Source organism: Dunckerocampus dactyliophorus, chromosome 1 (genome assembly GCF_027744805.1).
Source record: "Dunckerocampus dactyliophorus isolate RoL2022-P2 chromosome 1, RoL_Ddac_1.1, whole genome shotgun sequence".
In the NCBI taxonomy this organism is placed as follows: domain Eukaryota; kingdom Metazoa; phylum Chordata; class Actinopteri; order Syngnathiformes; family Syngnathidae; genus Dunckerocampus; species Dunckerocampus dactyliophorus.
This window is the reverse complement of record NC_072819.1, coordinates 2,278,982-2,294,972: the sequence shown is the minus strand read 5'-3', so window position 1 is coordinate 2,294,972 and position 15,991 is coordinate 2,278,982. Positions and strand designations below refer to the sequence as shown.

At 44.1% G+C, this 15,991-nt stretch overlaps 1 protein-coding gene across 1 annotated transcript in view; it reads right to left on the bottom strand.

Moving 5' to 3' along the window:
• Positions 1-3,549: 3,549 nt before the first annotated feature.
• Positions 3,550-15,991, bottom strand: part of LOC129187451 (Krueppel-like factor 7) — a 37,747-nt gene continuing 25,305 nt past the window's right edge. The window contains exons 3-4 of the mRNA XM_054786756.1: positions 15,060-15,183; positions 3,550-7,442 (exon numbers count right to left, since the gene is read on the bottom strand). Of these exons, the coding sequence (XP_054642731.1) occupies positions 7,391-7,442; positions 15,060-15,183 (176 nt within the window). The 3' untranslated portion in view covers positions 3,550-7,390. The remainder of the gene's footprint in view (positions 7,443-15,059; positions 15,184-15,991) is intronic.

Here is a 15,991-nt window from a genome sequence, read left to right as displayed (position 1 = left end):
TCATTGGGAAAATTTTGCCTTCCCGGCACATTGGTGTTAGCATGCTAATGTTAGCTTGTTAGGATTGCTAGGCGTTATCATGCTAATGTTTAACATTACTAGCGCATGTTGCAACATTAGCGTAGTAACATGTTTAGCCCTTTTCATAGGTAGACACTTACACTAGGTGTGAGCATGCTAACATTAGCATAGTAGCATATTTTTATCCATTTGCATCGCTATACACATATATAAGCAGCACTATTATGCTATGTGTTAGCATGTTAGCATTGCTAGCATGCTAACATTACCATAGTAGCATTTTCAGCCATTTTCATAGCTAGACATTTATATAAACACTTACCACTATTATGATAGGTGTTAGCATGCTAAAGTTAGCATGCTAGCCATGTAAATATATAGATAAAATAAATGCAGGACTAATATTTATGGTGTAAATACAATATGGGGGGAACTACGGTGCTTGGCAGAGGTCTGCGCTCTGCGAGTGCTTTTCTAGTTTATAATAGTAATAATAATAATAACATGATAGTTAGATAGATAGGTACTTTATTTATCTCAAAGAGAAATTCACAATCAAACATAATAGTAATAATAAAAATATTACAATATCATAATCATAATCATCATAATGGCAATTTATTTAGTTTGCTAGCTTTATAACAATAATAATCAGTAGTATCAATTGGTATGAATTTATATATTTTGTTATAGTTGTATAATAATTATGAAAATAATCCAAATAAAAATCACCACAAGTGTTAATATTTATTATTTCTGATACGTTTATGCACATTTTTTAGTTTTTGCAGTATTTATTTAGTTTTATGATTTTCTCAATAATTGTTTTGTTGACCTAAAAATAAACACAGCGCTAGGTCTACAGTGAAATTTTGACTTTGATGTTAATTGCATGTTCTTGGCGGCCAATCCAGGGCGTCTTCAGCTGGGATGTGCATGAGCAGCAGGATAAGTGGTACTGTAAATGAAGGGATGAAAGAGGACGGAGTTCGTGTTTGCCTCTATCAGAGTGTTTATCAAGATGCTCTTTCAATTATTTGCATAATATTCCGCTCGGGACCCGTGGTGTAATAGCGGGATAACAAAGCGTGCTGTTGTGCCGCTGTGGAAGCCCCCCCACAAGCTGGTAATATGCGGACGCGGCTTTACAGTGAACTCACGGCCGGCCTCATTCTCATCACGTTTAATGAAAACGACACGACCTTTATTGAAGAACGACTCCATCGTTTCTCATTCCACAAACGCGCTCCTGAGTTGGAGGCAGTAAGTTCAGTTAGGTAGATAACGCGTCTGTAATTACTGATAATAGCACATTAAGTTGGACAGATACACGTAAGCTTCCTGATGAGGGTGCCTGTTTCAATTAGTGAGTATTAAATGAGCCCCCCAAAAAAGAAAAAGAAACCCTGATGGGACTTCCTCTGTGCCAGACCCGAGGAGAATTAATACACTGCGTAGGCCCATTTAGCAGCGAGTAATTACTCCCTAATTAGCCATTAGTTATTTGATTAGCATTTTATCAGCTGGTCATGGTCAAAAGGCAAGAATAGCGGAGAAGTCGTCACCTTGTTTGCTCACTGATGTGATTAGACACGAAGAGCGGATGCTTTCAGCATTCCTTTGTTGGGATGTAATCGGAATGCATGATGCAAGGAGCAAAAAAAGGACAGTGATTTAATTTCTGGGCACTCTTTGGGTCCAACTGTAAGTTCTCTACTGTAAATGTGCTCTGGGTGCTTATTGCTCTCCGTGTGGCTGAGTCTGCCATTGAGCCCTGATAAGGACTTATTGGGGTGCCCAATTGGTACTTAAAAAAGGAAACCATACAAATTGTCCAAATCCAATGAACTTTTCCTAGTTTTAGCGTATTGCGTCAGTCCTAATGTGCTTCAACATTTGGGTTGAACTAACCTTTCGTTGAGAAAAACTTAGGAAGCCTTACCAAGAGTTACCAAGACCTTGCCCTTATTTGGAAATCACTCCTGACTGCAAGCAGCTGTTTGGCAGAACATTTGGAATCTGATGACATGTAAGTGATGAAAGCAACTTATGTAATTGATCCGGTCACGTCAACCACTGACTGCAATCAAAGGTCGCAACAAGTCATTCTTCAATATATTCCCCCATTTGGGGGTCCCAAAACCCCCAAAACAAATGACTTCACTCTTCAATACCATCCTTTCTTCTGCTTATCCGCGGTTGGGTCGCGGGGACAGCAGCCTGAGACGGGAAGGCCAGCTCCACCTCCCCAGCTGCTTCGTCTAGCTCTTCCCAGCAGATGCCGAGGCGTTCTCGGGCCAGCTGAGAGACATAGACTCTTAAACGTGTCCTGGGTCTTCCTCCCAATCAGATGTGTCCTGAACACCAGGAGGCATCTTGACCACATGCCACCTCATCTGGCTCCTCTCAATGCGTAGGAGCAGTAGCTCTACTTTCACTTTCTCCCGGTTCTCACCTTATCTCTTAGGGAGAGCACAGCCACCCTACAGAAGAAACTCGGCCGCTTGTACCCGCGATCTTGTCCTTCCGGTCACTACCCAAAGCTCTTGACCATTGGTGAGGGTAAGAACGTAGCTCGGCCGGTGAATTGAGAGCTTTGCCTTTCAGCCCAGCTCCCTCTTCACCACAACGGACTGATGCAGAGTCCATATCCCTGCAGACTCTCTGTGTTGAAAATTTTGTCTTCGGTTTTATACGATATTGCACTTTGGCACCATGAGGCCAAAGAAAATTGCGAGTTCCGGCAATTTGATAAAGAAGGTGCGAATTTCAATCTTGCGAGGGTGTATGGGAAGCCTGCATCAACAACACGTTCCATTCATTTGTCATTTATAGTCAGTTTGCTTTGTTTTCTGCATGTAAAACTACAATTATTCTTTATAGAATGTATTTTTTGTTAATAGTTTTGGGTGTCTGGAACAGATTTTTTGGATTTACATGATTTCCTAGGGGAAAAATTGCCTCATTTTTGGTTTTCATCTGACCTTTTGGAACAAATTAATGACAAAAACCGAGGTTCCACTGTATTCATTTATCACCAAAAAGAGTTTTCCGGTCTGGTTCTTCCAGTTTGCGTTGGCACTGGTTCCACTATGGCACCGAGTTTCGGTAATGAGGTGGGTTTTGTGACTGAACAGACCAGCCAGGAAGCATAAATACTCCATGCCAAACTGCGTCTACCATTTATTACACATAATTACATTCTTAAATAAAAAAACAAACAGTTCCTTGCATAGAGATATTACAATACCAATTTAAAAAAAGGAATTATGAAACAAACCGGTAACAAAAATAAATCTTTCTCATTTTTCCATAATAAAGAACATTATCGTACTCATACATCATAATATACAAATGATAAATTTGAAACACTTTATACAGCTGAAAGAAAAGGAGAAAGACTACGGAGGAAAAAGGAGGATGGTGGGCGGGGTGCAGGGGGACATAGGAGTTGAAAGGGGTGATATCTGATGGGGAGTGAGGGCGAGGAGGAGGAGATGCCGGTAGAAAAAAGGGTCTGATTTAAAATTCAGGAGAGCTGCAGCCTGCACCTCAAGGCTGAGCCAGTGTGTGTGTGTGTGTGTGTGTGTGTGTGTGTGTGTGTTCGCCTGCATGTGTAGGGAGTGTCTGCGTGCATGCAGGCGCTGAGGGTGTGCTCGCATGTATGTGCACACGTGTGTGTATAAAACAGCAACTGTACAGAGATGCAGTGGTGGTGGCGCTGGTGCCATGTGCACGAGTGGACACAAAACATTAGATATGATAGTGACTTTTTTCCAAAATTGGAGTGCAAATACAGACAAAAAAAGTACACACAGGCACAGCAGAAGTGACAATCATTCATTAAAATGACACAGTAGTGAACAGCAGAAATCAAATAAATTAAAAAGTAAACATTCACATTTCGAAAGTCTTCCGGTGCACAAGTGAGAAGAAGAATTAGTTGAGTCGCTTCTAGACAACCCGGTTTTCGGGGAATATTCCGGTGTTCCAGTCCATGAGAACGAAAACCACATCGCCACACAACCATTCATGTCAACATTGGAGCTATTGAAACACACGTAGAGCTGCCATTGATGGTGCAAACCAACTTCATTTTGTTGAATCCAGACCTGGACTGAACACTGGGGCTACGTTCACGCGGCAGGGTCTTCAAACTTGATCTTTTTATGTACATTACAAAAAAAATGTGCCCCAGTCATGGCACATTTGTGGCAACTGGAGTCAACATTTTCTTAACCAAATTATTTGGTGTCGGAGATTAAGAAGGAAGAGGGTACGGTTTTGGCTATGGCAGTTTGTGGATCACTTGCTGTGACATCTGTTCCACGGAGCATGTGGGTGCTTAGGAGCTGGAACCAGGAGTGGTGGGGCGTTGACGTGAGCCGCTTCACTGATACAGATTTGTAAAATAAGTTTCGGGGGACAAAAATAAACTTTTGCCCACATCTGCGAGTACCTTTCCCCAACTCTCACAATGCAAAACAGGCTTTTTGATGACGGATAGGCCAGATGTACGCCACCCCAACGTTCAGGCTACAGTAGCGTCGGGCACATGACACTGACTTTAAAAAATCAGATACCAGTTACATATGAAATCATCTGTAATGATACTGCAGCGTATGATGCCCGATTCTGAAGTGACGCGCATGCGCACAAAAGAGTGCTAGTGGAAGTAAACATGGCCCCAATTCATAGTCTCGGTCCTGGCGCATTTGTGGCAATTTCAAAGATTTTGTGCAACTTGAGTCAACATTTTCTTAACCAAATTATTCCTCGTTCAAGATGCAGAAGGTAGAGGGTAAGAATTTTGGCAACGGCAGTTTGTGGGGCACTTGCTTTGACATCTGTTCCAAGGAATGGTGGGACACTGATGTGAGCGGTGAGTTCGATCAATTCCAAAACATCTTCTTTTCGCCACTGACTGTTTTGGCGATGAATTGTGAGATTTGCCACCTTTCAATGATATTTTGGTTGGATGTATGCGATGTAGCATTGGACACATGACCACATATGAAAGAGACCTGGGTCGCACTTGGAAAAAAAACAAAACTGTCCTGTTGACACCGACACGAATAAATCTGAAACAGGTCACATATGAACAAAAAAATTGGGATTGACCTGTCGTGTGAAAGTAGCCTTGGACTGCTGGCTAGGAGCCACACATACCGTAAATTCCGGACTTTTTTCCACAACAACCAACAACGACACGGCAAATTTATGGCAAAAAGAACTACAGTTCCCATGAAGCTTAGGGTGCAGATTCAGGAATTTGTGGATTGGAGTAGTAAAGTGGACGTTAATGTCACATTTTGAAATCTTATGCAGATCTGACAAATCTTAAGTATGTTTGATCAATTGTAGAATTACTACAGCTTCTGCTTGCACTGTTTGATCTCTGATGAAAAAAAATGTCTCACATCTCACTCATCGGGGCTAACGAGTGACGCTGGCAACACTGAGTGTAGGTAGGATTGCAAGGTTTATAGTGTGTCTTTCTGTGTGAATATTCCATGTTACAACATGGACACCTGTGGCTTACACACAGGTGGTGTGCTCCATCATCCGGAATTTACGGTACTATTCTAAAAGTGAAACAAGCACAGGTGTCTATGTGCCTCACTTGACTTAAATCATTCACCATCCATCCATTTTCTGTACCGCTTGTCCTCACTAGGTTCGCTAGCATACTGGAGGCTATGACTCAAATAATCCAAATTCTTAATCAAATGCAGACCGACAATTGTGTCAAGGATTGCAGTTTCAGTCAGCCTGAATCCTGGCATAGCCTCTGTTTTGTCTGTGCTGCCTGGTCAAAAGGCATTCAGCAGAGCTGGCAACTGGGATTCAGGAGTCAGATCACCATGAACAAATGTGACTACATGTCTTTGTATCTAGAGGTCTTACTCTGTTGTCGTTTCAGGAGCTGAGAGGGCAGTTATCTTTGCTGAGTGTGCAGGTCTCTCACTCCCTCTTCACTCTAGAAATCTGCTCTCCCGGCCCCCCTGCCGTTCCACCGGAACAATGCGTGACACAAGCCACCAGGCGTGACTTCCTAGTTTAACTATGACATGTAAAGTGGAAATGTGTGGTTATAACCGGAAGCGACCGCAACGGCATTCTCGTGTTTTCAGATGCAAGTGCACAGACACATACACAGATACATTCACATTGATCCGGCGCCAATTGATTGGATTTGTCCTCCGACGAGTCCATTCTATGTCCAACTGGAGATAAATCTCACAAGAAGTCATCAGGAAAGTCCTAGGAGATGCATAGGGCCTGATTTAGTGAGACGGCAGCATTTTGAATGGAAGTCTGCTAAATTGGAAGAGTTCTGCACGGAGAGCAATCTGTTGGCTTGGCAGATGCCAATCACTCTCAGAGGCCCAAGAGATCATTTCAGGCATCTGCAGTTTTTATTTGGCTGCATCCATTCCCAAAGAGTTCTTCAGAACGGTCTATTCGGAACAAATAGGAGATCTTTGCTTAGAAACATATAGCCTTTACATACATAGCGATCTTGTCTGATGTGCTATTACAGTCAGAAAAATGCTTCGACTTGTGCCTCCCAGTCGGACGCACTGGGGCCTTTCTTTTTAACAAAAGGTTTGTAAAGAGTCAATTGTGCAACAGTTTCAGCTCCAAAGATCCACATTGAGGAGCTGTGCGATGTCTCCGCAGACGCTTCGGTTCATCGGGAGATGGCCTCTCTTTCCCAGGAATAGATTAGTTGACCACATCCAGAGGAAACTCCCAGTGGATGATGTTCATAGACCCGCGCAGCTCTACGGATGGCCTCAATCAACCTCCGCCAGCTGAAACATGCTCCCGTCGTCACGTCTCCAAATCCGATTCAAACAAGCGCCATCGGACCAGAATGATTCATAAATGGCTCTTGTTGGTAGGTGTCAGAGGTCAAATGGAAAACTCATATGAGATTATGTAACCTTTGACTGAACAGAAAGGCTGCGGCAACCCAGTGAGACGGCGTTTAGCTCGAAGAGGACCAAAATATACAAGTGCTAAATTGGCTGCATGTGAAGCAATGCTGCATTAACATGCCTGACATTTTGTACTGCAAGGGAGGCAAAAGTTGGAAGTTGAAACAAAGAGCTGCCAACTAAAGGTCAACCATTCCGGGAAGCAGTTGACGGTGAATGGAGTCACGTGTGACCCGTTTGTTGCCGGTCTGTGTTCAACCCCGTGGCGTGCTGCAACCCCAAAATCCCCAAATCAAAGATCCGTACGTCTGAGATCCACGGTGGTACTTTTTCTGCAAGTGACGCTCCCCTCTCTCTCTCTTTCTCTCTCTCTCGCTCTCTCCTCATCCCTGCCTCCGTCCCCTTCAGACCGCTCCCCGAATGCCTCAGATGTGCCTCTTCATGTGCAGCGCCAGATGATCTGACCGTGAGAAACACCTGCAAACAACAGAGGGGGGAAACGGGCTGTTAGCTTGAAAGCGAGGCACGGCAAAGAGGTTTGTTTAGTCAATGCTGCTAATGTAGCTGTTACGTAGCGAGCGCTGAGCCGTGGGCGTCGATGCAATTAGTGTGCATGTAACAAATTCATAATCAGCATTTTCAGCTGCCTCCGCTAATGATTGGAGCTGCTCCTTAGAGCAACTCCCGGCAGCAGACAAAAGACAAACTGCAAAAACCACAACGTGTCAGGTGGATGAATTGCGGCCATGTCGCAAACGTAATAGCCTCATATTGACACACATGCAGTACGTACAGTACATGTGTCCATTATACTTTCCACGACTATGGCTAACCTAACACTATTCTTGCTGAGTGTGTGCCCAAATAATGCCGCACTCCTGGGGGAGGAGTGCAAGTGTTGCTTTCTTTTAGATAATTGCAGGCTGTATGTTCTGGTGATTAGTGTGCTGGGGAATATTTCAGACGTAGGGATGCTGAACATGCTGCCGGCATGATTCCATTTAAGTCTAAAAATAAACATGAAAACTGTGACGATGTTTTCTAATACGAGCCGAGTCGAGTGCGTTTAATTGCACATTTGAGGTCAACGTACCATATCCTCTTTTCCTCTTCAACTTAGGCGCTGTCCATGCAAACACAGATATTTTTAATTGTGTGTTCTATTCCATTGGCCAACTAAAATTAAGCTCACAGAAAGCTGACTTTTTGGAAATTCCTGGCCATGCTAAAGTCTTTCCCAAATTCTGTGGAAACTCAAAAGTAAAAAAAATAACAAAACCTGAAGCTCTGAACTGTTGTAATGCATATCATGGGTGACCTCAGCATACTTCATAAAGCCTCAGTTAAGTCAGCACTAAAGCATAAACAGAGGTTGTGCATTTTTTCTTTGCATTTTTGTGGCTTTTACCAAAAGAAGGCCCGACCTCAACATAGGCTGTTAGGAGCCCAAGCATACACCAAAGGTTACCGGTTTTAACATTTCCTATTATACAGTGTTCCCCCGCTACATCGTGGTTCACCTTTCGTGGATTTGCTGTTTTAAAGTGCAATTTTTTTTAACAGCGTTGAACACGCATTGTGTTCTGCGTCCTTGTGGTGTATTAGAGCGATCTATCGGTGCTCTGTTGTATGTGTCCGTTATTGTATTCACTACTACTACCAGTAGAGGGTGTTGTATACTCATGTCAGAGTTGAAGACGTGTGCAGCTCCACCTGTCTCAGTATGTGTTTACGTGCCTGTACGAGCGTATTTGGAACCCACAGTATCGCTACAATTACAGCCGGCTAAATATAGAACCACAAAAGTCCATATTGGCTAAGGGAGAACCCGCCCATTGTGTTCTGCATCCTGATTGGCTGTAAACCATTTTCATCTTTGTGCCATTTCCTGTTGTGGTCAATGGTCACTAGCAAACTAGCTAACTGTGAGAGCTGCTTGCTAACCGCCAATAAACAATAGAAGAAGTAGCTAACCGGCTAAATGAATCTTCGGTTCAAGGAGTATGACAAGGAGGAGGAAAACACAACGGCAGGAGAAATACAGTATATTTTAACTAGGATACAAAAACGCTGCAGTCGAACGGCGCCAGGACGAGGCACGGTCAGAGGAATGAATACGCGTGAGTAACTTCATAATTTCTTGTGTCCAACCTAGTCGATGGATCATGAAAATTCAAGCGAAATTTGAACTTTGAGAGTGTTTAAACAAGAGAGAAATGTGAGAAAAAGTTAATGCCTGTCCTCTGAGAAAAGTGTATAAAGTGTATGGTGAGGGGATTTACAGCCTTAAAACATATACATAATAATTGTAAACAAATAAAGTTGGCAACTTCGCGGATTTCACTTATTTAGGGCTATTTTGGCGACCTATCCCCCGCGATAAACGAGGGAACACTGTATAGTATATCTTCTCAAGGGACAACTATAGAAATGAAACTTGGATACAGTCACCACTCGTTTATTGCGGTTCATGTGTTCCCGACATTACCATTACTGGAACCCTGCAGACTTGAAATAACACCCCTACAGTCACCTTTACACTCCTATTATTCTTTGTTTACACCACACTGCACGAATGCACATGCTATGGGATGACTGCAGGAACATAAGCATACAGAAGCTACTGACCTATGTAGTTGGCCTCCCATGTATTTGTTGTTCACTTATGAACGTGTTTCAAACGGGTGGGGAAGAAGGACTCAGCAAGAAGCCAAAAACCAGTGTACTCGACTGCAAGGCAGTATAGATCGTTATCCACAGAAACTGGACAAGGTGTGTAAAACCCACTAGCTCGATGACGCCATCATGGACGAGTGAAAGAGGATTCCAGGAACGACCTGTGCAGCTCTGGTGAATTGAGGTGTACTCTACTGATGGGATTTTTGGTTCTTTTGGTTCCCAAATGGCTCCTCCAATTTTTTTGTTGCTGAAAGTGATTTAGTCCCAAAGTACGTCCAGCGTTTCTTTACTGCTGCTCATTTTCTTCACCTTTCCAGCATGTAGTCTCAAATTATCTCCCGTCTCGTCACAGCACCAATCAACTGTCTGATCAATCAAATGCATCGGCACTTCCTTGTTCACATTGACGGACAGACAGACCTAACGTGTGATAACGCCTCTCATTTGCCAACAAAAATCACAGCTGGAAACTATGCTTAACAGCTGCCCAATGTTCTGCGTGAAAGCAGGGGTTAAACTATGTGCACGGTGTTAGAATGAAGACAAAAGTCCAACATTGGCAAGAACTTTTCAAACCGTTTGTTGATAGATGTTGCTGTGACATCAGGAATTTAGGGCCACAATAATAAAAAAAGGCCCACGAAATCCTGGTAGAACTGAGAGTGACCCACTTGCTGTCAAAGTTAAGGTAAAGTGTTTTTAGATTTTACTATTAACAGCGGCTACCTTATTTTCAAACTTATGTGGCCCAAACAGTGGCCCTAAGCAGAATTTTTTTTAAGCCCCGCCTCTTTTACAATAGACTTTATCATGAACAGGGGCTGCCCCTCATCCAAGGGGTCACAAAAGACCCCACAATGACATCCAAAGAACTGCAGGCCTCACTTGCCTCAGTTAAGGTCAGTGTTCATGACTCCACCATAAGAAAGACACTGGGCGGCAAAAACGGCCTGCATGGCAGAGTTCCAAGACCAAAACCACTGCTGAACAAAAACAACATTTCAATTTTGCCAGAAAACATCTTGATGATCCCCAAGACCTTTGGGAAAATACTCTGTGGTCTGACGAGACAAAAGTTGACCTTTTTGGAAGGCGTGTGTCCCATTACATGTGGTGTAAAAGTAAAAAGAACATCATAGCAACAGTAAAATATGGTGGTGGTAGTGTGATGGTCTGGGGCTGTTTTGCTGCTTCAGGACTGGAAGACTTGCTGTGATAAATGGAAGCATGAATTGTGCTGAAGGAGAATGTCCGGCCATCTGTTGGTGACCTCAAGCTGAAAGCAACTTGGGTTCTGCAGCAGGACAATGATCCAAAACACACCAGCAAGTCCACCTCTGAATGGATGAAGACTTTGGAGTGGTCTAGTCCAAGTCCTGACCTGAATCCTATTGAGATGCTGTGGCATGACCTTAAAAAGGAGCTTGATGCTGGAAAAGTTTGGATGTTTTTCCTCCCTTAATAATAAAAGGTTTCATTTAAAAAGTGCATTTTGTGTTGAGTTGTGTTGTCATTGACTAATATTTACATTTGTTTGATGATCTGAAACATTTAAGTGTGACAAACATGCAAAATAGTAAAAAATCAGGAAGGGGGCAAACACTTTTTCACACCACTGTAAATAACACTTGTGCTTGTGTGTGTCGCAACAGCAGCCCGTGTTATTAGGGTTATTATTGTTTTGATTATCATGTTATTATTACTGTTGCGAGATAATTCAAACCTGCAATAAAAGCCTGTAAAAGCGATCATGTTTGCCGCTTGCATGTTTCACCTACTGAATACTGTGCAGCGTATTTTTATCAATCGGCTGTCGTCATCCACAAAAGTGCATGATTTCAATCCATCCATCCTTTTTCTATGCCACTTATCCTCACTAGGGTCGCGGGGTCTGCTGGAGCATATCCCAGCTGACTTTGGGCGAGAGACGGGGTACACCCCGGACTGGTCGCCAGCCATTTGTGATAAAAATAGAGAGAAGTTGAGAAGAATTGGAACCGTGACGTGGCGACGGATGACTGTATGTGACTTCAACATGAATTTGCTTCGAAGCAAGTAATACAAATACAAGCAAAATTGTTCAATACATTATTTTTTGTGCACAATAACAACCTACAGTATTAAAAAACAATGTTTTGTGTTGGGCGTGAACGTTCTCGACCGCACCACGACTGCTTTATTGTCTTATTCTGCTGTGTGCTGGCAATCATTGCGGTACAAGTCTCTTTTTTTCCTCTCCTGCTTTGGGCTGACTTGGTGCTGTATGCCTCACAGATTCAGTGCGCCAAGAATGTGCCCCCTTGTGTAAAACGCCCACCCCCGAAACAAGCCCCACTCCCCATTGATCGCGGGGCCCTGCGTGTAGGGAGTGGCGGCCCTGCTTATGTGACAACTAAGAAGTCTTTTTTGTTTCACTAACATCCATGACAGTTGACCCTGAAATTAATTATTTCTAGTTGAATTCTTACAGGAAAAAGTGTCATAAGTGGAAAAAAAAAGTGTCCCAGGAATGACGCAGCGCCACCTGTTGTAAAGCCTGTAAGACTAAGACTTCTACGGCCCTGGCGTTAGGTGAGATGTGTTTTTATAACATCTCTGTCATCTTGAATGATCTTTAAAGACAGTAGATAGGAGTCGGTTTTGTGTTTTGATCAAACATGCGAGAAAACAGATTTTTGAAATATTCCATTACAGTGTGAAAACAGCACTTGAATCAAAAGCTCTGGGTTATTTTTTGACACGTCCGGTTGCTTCTTTGCAGCAAGACTGAGAGAACTGTCAGGATGAATCAGTGTTTGGCCGAAGGGCGGAGTTCCACTGATGAGCCACCAGTCATCTGCTCCTGTCACACCTGCATGCATGCATGCATGTGTGTGTGTGTGTGTGTGTGTGTGTGTGTGTGTGTGTGTGTGTGTTATTTCTTTTGCCACTGCGTAGCAAACATACGGGAAGAACAACTTAGGAGACACTCAAGGGTGTTTTGTTTTTTTTGTTTTTTGTCTAGGATCACCGAGACAGATGGTAAAGTACGAGTCACGACTTGGGGGCACGACACCAGCTGGCACACCATGGGTCTTTCAACCCCCCCATCACTACTCATCTCCCAAAGCACACTCCGACCCATCCTCAATCTTGTCTTCTCTGTTTCCCCTCTTCCTTCATCACAGTAGGATGTGCGCTGGGCCCGAGGGGTCGGGCGCTGTGCAACATGACAGAGATGAGCCCAAATTAGGGATGCGCCTGTAGGGTGGTGGTGGTGGTGGGACTCAGATGGAGCGGGGTGGTGGGGGGTATTGGAGGGGAGGCTTTACTGTACTTACAGTCTGTCCAGCTGAGACCTGCTGATGACAGATGCACTGATGACCATGAGACTCTCATCAACAAAAGGATGCTTTCAGTTGAACCCGCACCCCCCTAGTGGAAAAAGGCTCTCATTGTCCTACGACGCGCTGATACTCACTATGTAAAACGGCCTAATTTATAGTCACATTTGCAGCATATGCACATAATACTGTTGACTAGTCTTATCTAACAATGCAGTTATTTTTCAATATAGTCATTGACACTGATATACGGGCCAATATGGCGCCATAAAACTGGCTTTATGACGCTGCAGATGCTTTACAGCGCTCTCAGATTTATACTGTTGGATGCGCAATTCAACCGGATCACAAAAATGACCTTTCCATCCAAGAAGCCATTCCCCAGAAGACAAAATTGCTGCGAGATCCCTGAGGTGTCAGCAAGGGTCGTATCACAGACGGAGGCTTGTAATTAAAACAGGGCTAAAGATTTTTGTGTCACAGTCGAGCCTGATCTTTTTATAGCAAATAATGGGCCCTGAATGCCTGATGACTTCGCCCAGCCGGGCTGCAAATTAACATTTTGCTTGTGTTTCATAATTAAACAGGGGGCTGCGGTGACTAATTAAGGTGGGGATTCGAAATTACAGATGACGTCACGTCATCACAGCATCTTTGCTTGAGATCAAAACATCTCATTGTCTTTTTGGTAGCCAAGCATGGATAGAAAGATGAAAGTGAGCGAAAAATAACATTTGATTTCAGGGGCCCTCATCCATCTGGCAAATAATTAAATATTTAGGAACTGAATTAACGGGTGGGGCATACTGCTTAGCTGGTCAGTTCACCCTGCTCAAGGACGCTCGGGATCAGAGCACACAAGGTTTGCTGGGTTGGGCTAAGTTGGGCCAGCTTGAGGCTTTATTTACAGCAACACACTGACCTGTATTTTGGATCATCCTAGGCCTGAGAAAGATCACCACAAATACAAAATAAGGCATCATCCACGCAAACAAGCAAAGGTAAACAGTCAAATTCAGTTTATGAGGCCCATCCATCCATTTTCTATGTCGCTCATCCTCATTAGGGTCGCGGGGGCCTGCTGGAACCTATCCCAGCTGACTTCAGGAGAGAGGCGGGGTACACCCTGGACTGGTCGCCAGCCAATGGCAGGGCACATATAGACAAACAACCATTCACACTCACATTCATACCTGTGGACAATTTAGAGTCACCACTTCACCTAACATGCATGTTTTTGGAACATGGGAGGAAACCGGAGTACCGGACAAAACCCACGCATGCACGGGGAGAACATGCAAACTCCACAAAGAGATTCGAACCCAAGCGTTCCCGATCTCCTGACTGTTAAACTCCATACACATAAATAATGGGCCTGCAAAGCAACACACAGCAGCCCATTCTATTATTCCTCAGACTTCATTATGGGCCTGCAAGCATGGTTAAATCCCTGGACAGGTCTTGATCATAGGTAGTATGCTATTTATAGTATGTAACATTTTGTGTAACCATGGCGACGGAATTGACAAGACATCGGCCACTTGATTAGGAACACCCCCCTCAGCCCGTATTGTGCAAAGAGCAAGAGATGAGGGGAGGAGCCTCATTTATTTCCTAACATTCTGTGCAACCACGGCGACGTAACTGACGACCAAACCTAAACGGACACTTTTTTAGGAACCCATCCTTCAGGCCACGGCGTACATATCACATGCGAGCAACGTGAAGGATACAAAGCTGGGTCAACAGGCAACAGGCGGGCCCATTAATAATTTCCCCTGAAATGTTCCTACTTCGATGTTGAATTAAAATGCAGTCACAAGAGTTGAGTCGTGTTGGGGACAGTTTGTGGATGGCGGCCTCATAGAATCCCACCAAGTGGGCTAAGTTGCAAGAGCAATCCTGCCCGTGCACTCCCCAAGTGGGCCAGCAATGTTCTTGTCCGCCTCCTTGATTAAAGTCAAGCTGCACACACTCCAAATGTAACATGGCATGAGAGCAGCAATTAACACACATTGAGTGGCACAAAGACAAAGGCAAAATTGTGTGTGTGTGTTGTGGGGATATGAGTGACTGGGGTGCTTTGACAGACCTGTCGCAGTGGTTACACTTGAAAGGCTTGGCGCCGGTGTGTTTGCGGTAGTGCCTCGTCAGCTCGTCGCTCCGGGCGAATCGCCACTCGCAGCCTTCCCATGAGCACTTGTAGGGCTTCTCACCTGCATGGGGGGGAGAGAAAAACACCTGTTTCATCAATAATAGAATGCTAAGCAAAAACACATCACTATAATTGATTCCGTCCTCGTGCTGCGATCTTCCCTCGTGCTACGGGCAAACGTGCCAACGGTCTTTCAGCGGCTAAATGATGTACTACTGTAGACCTCAGTTAACACTTTGTGTCAGTTAATATACAGTGTATTGGAAAATGCCTGTGAATATTCTCATTCGGGCAGCTCGTTGTAGTCTCAGGGCATTGAATTGATGGAAACTGGACTGTTCAGGTTGTCTTAGAAGACGTTTCGCCTCTCATCCAAGCAGGCTTCATCAGTTCATGCTCAAGGCCTAGGTGGGACACACACTAATCAGACAGGGGGAGGTCTGCGACGCCGCCTTTCTGACACATACTGTATAATGCTGTCCTTTCATCCCTTCCTAAAAGATTCAGTCATTTAGCCTTGAACAACAAGGACAAGGAACAGCCACCTTGGTTTCAGGTGGGTCCATAACCAATATTACATCTGAAAGGCGTGCTAACGAAGGTGATACAACCCAAACCACCATGGTGGTTTGGGTTGTATCACCTTTTGTGGTGTCAAACGCCTCTGCCCGTTGGCGGGCAGAGGCGGGCAGAGGCGTTTGACACCACAAAAGAGCAAAATCATTCCTGTCTGGACATGCCTCCTTTATCCTTTACAGGATAAATACACTGGATTTTTCACCAAGTCTTTGTCCCACCAAGTCTTTGAGCATGAACCGATGAAGCCTGCTCGGGTGAGAGACCAAAAGTCTTATAAGACAACCTGAACA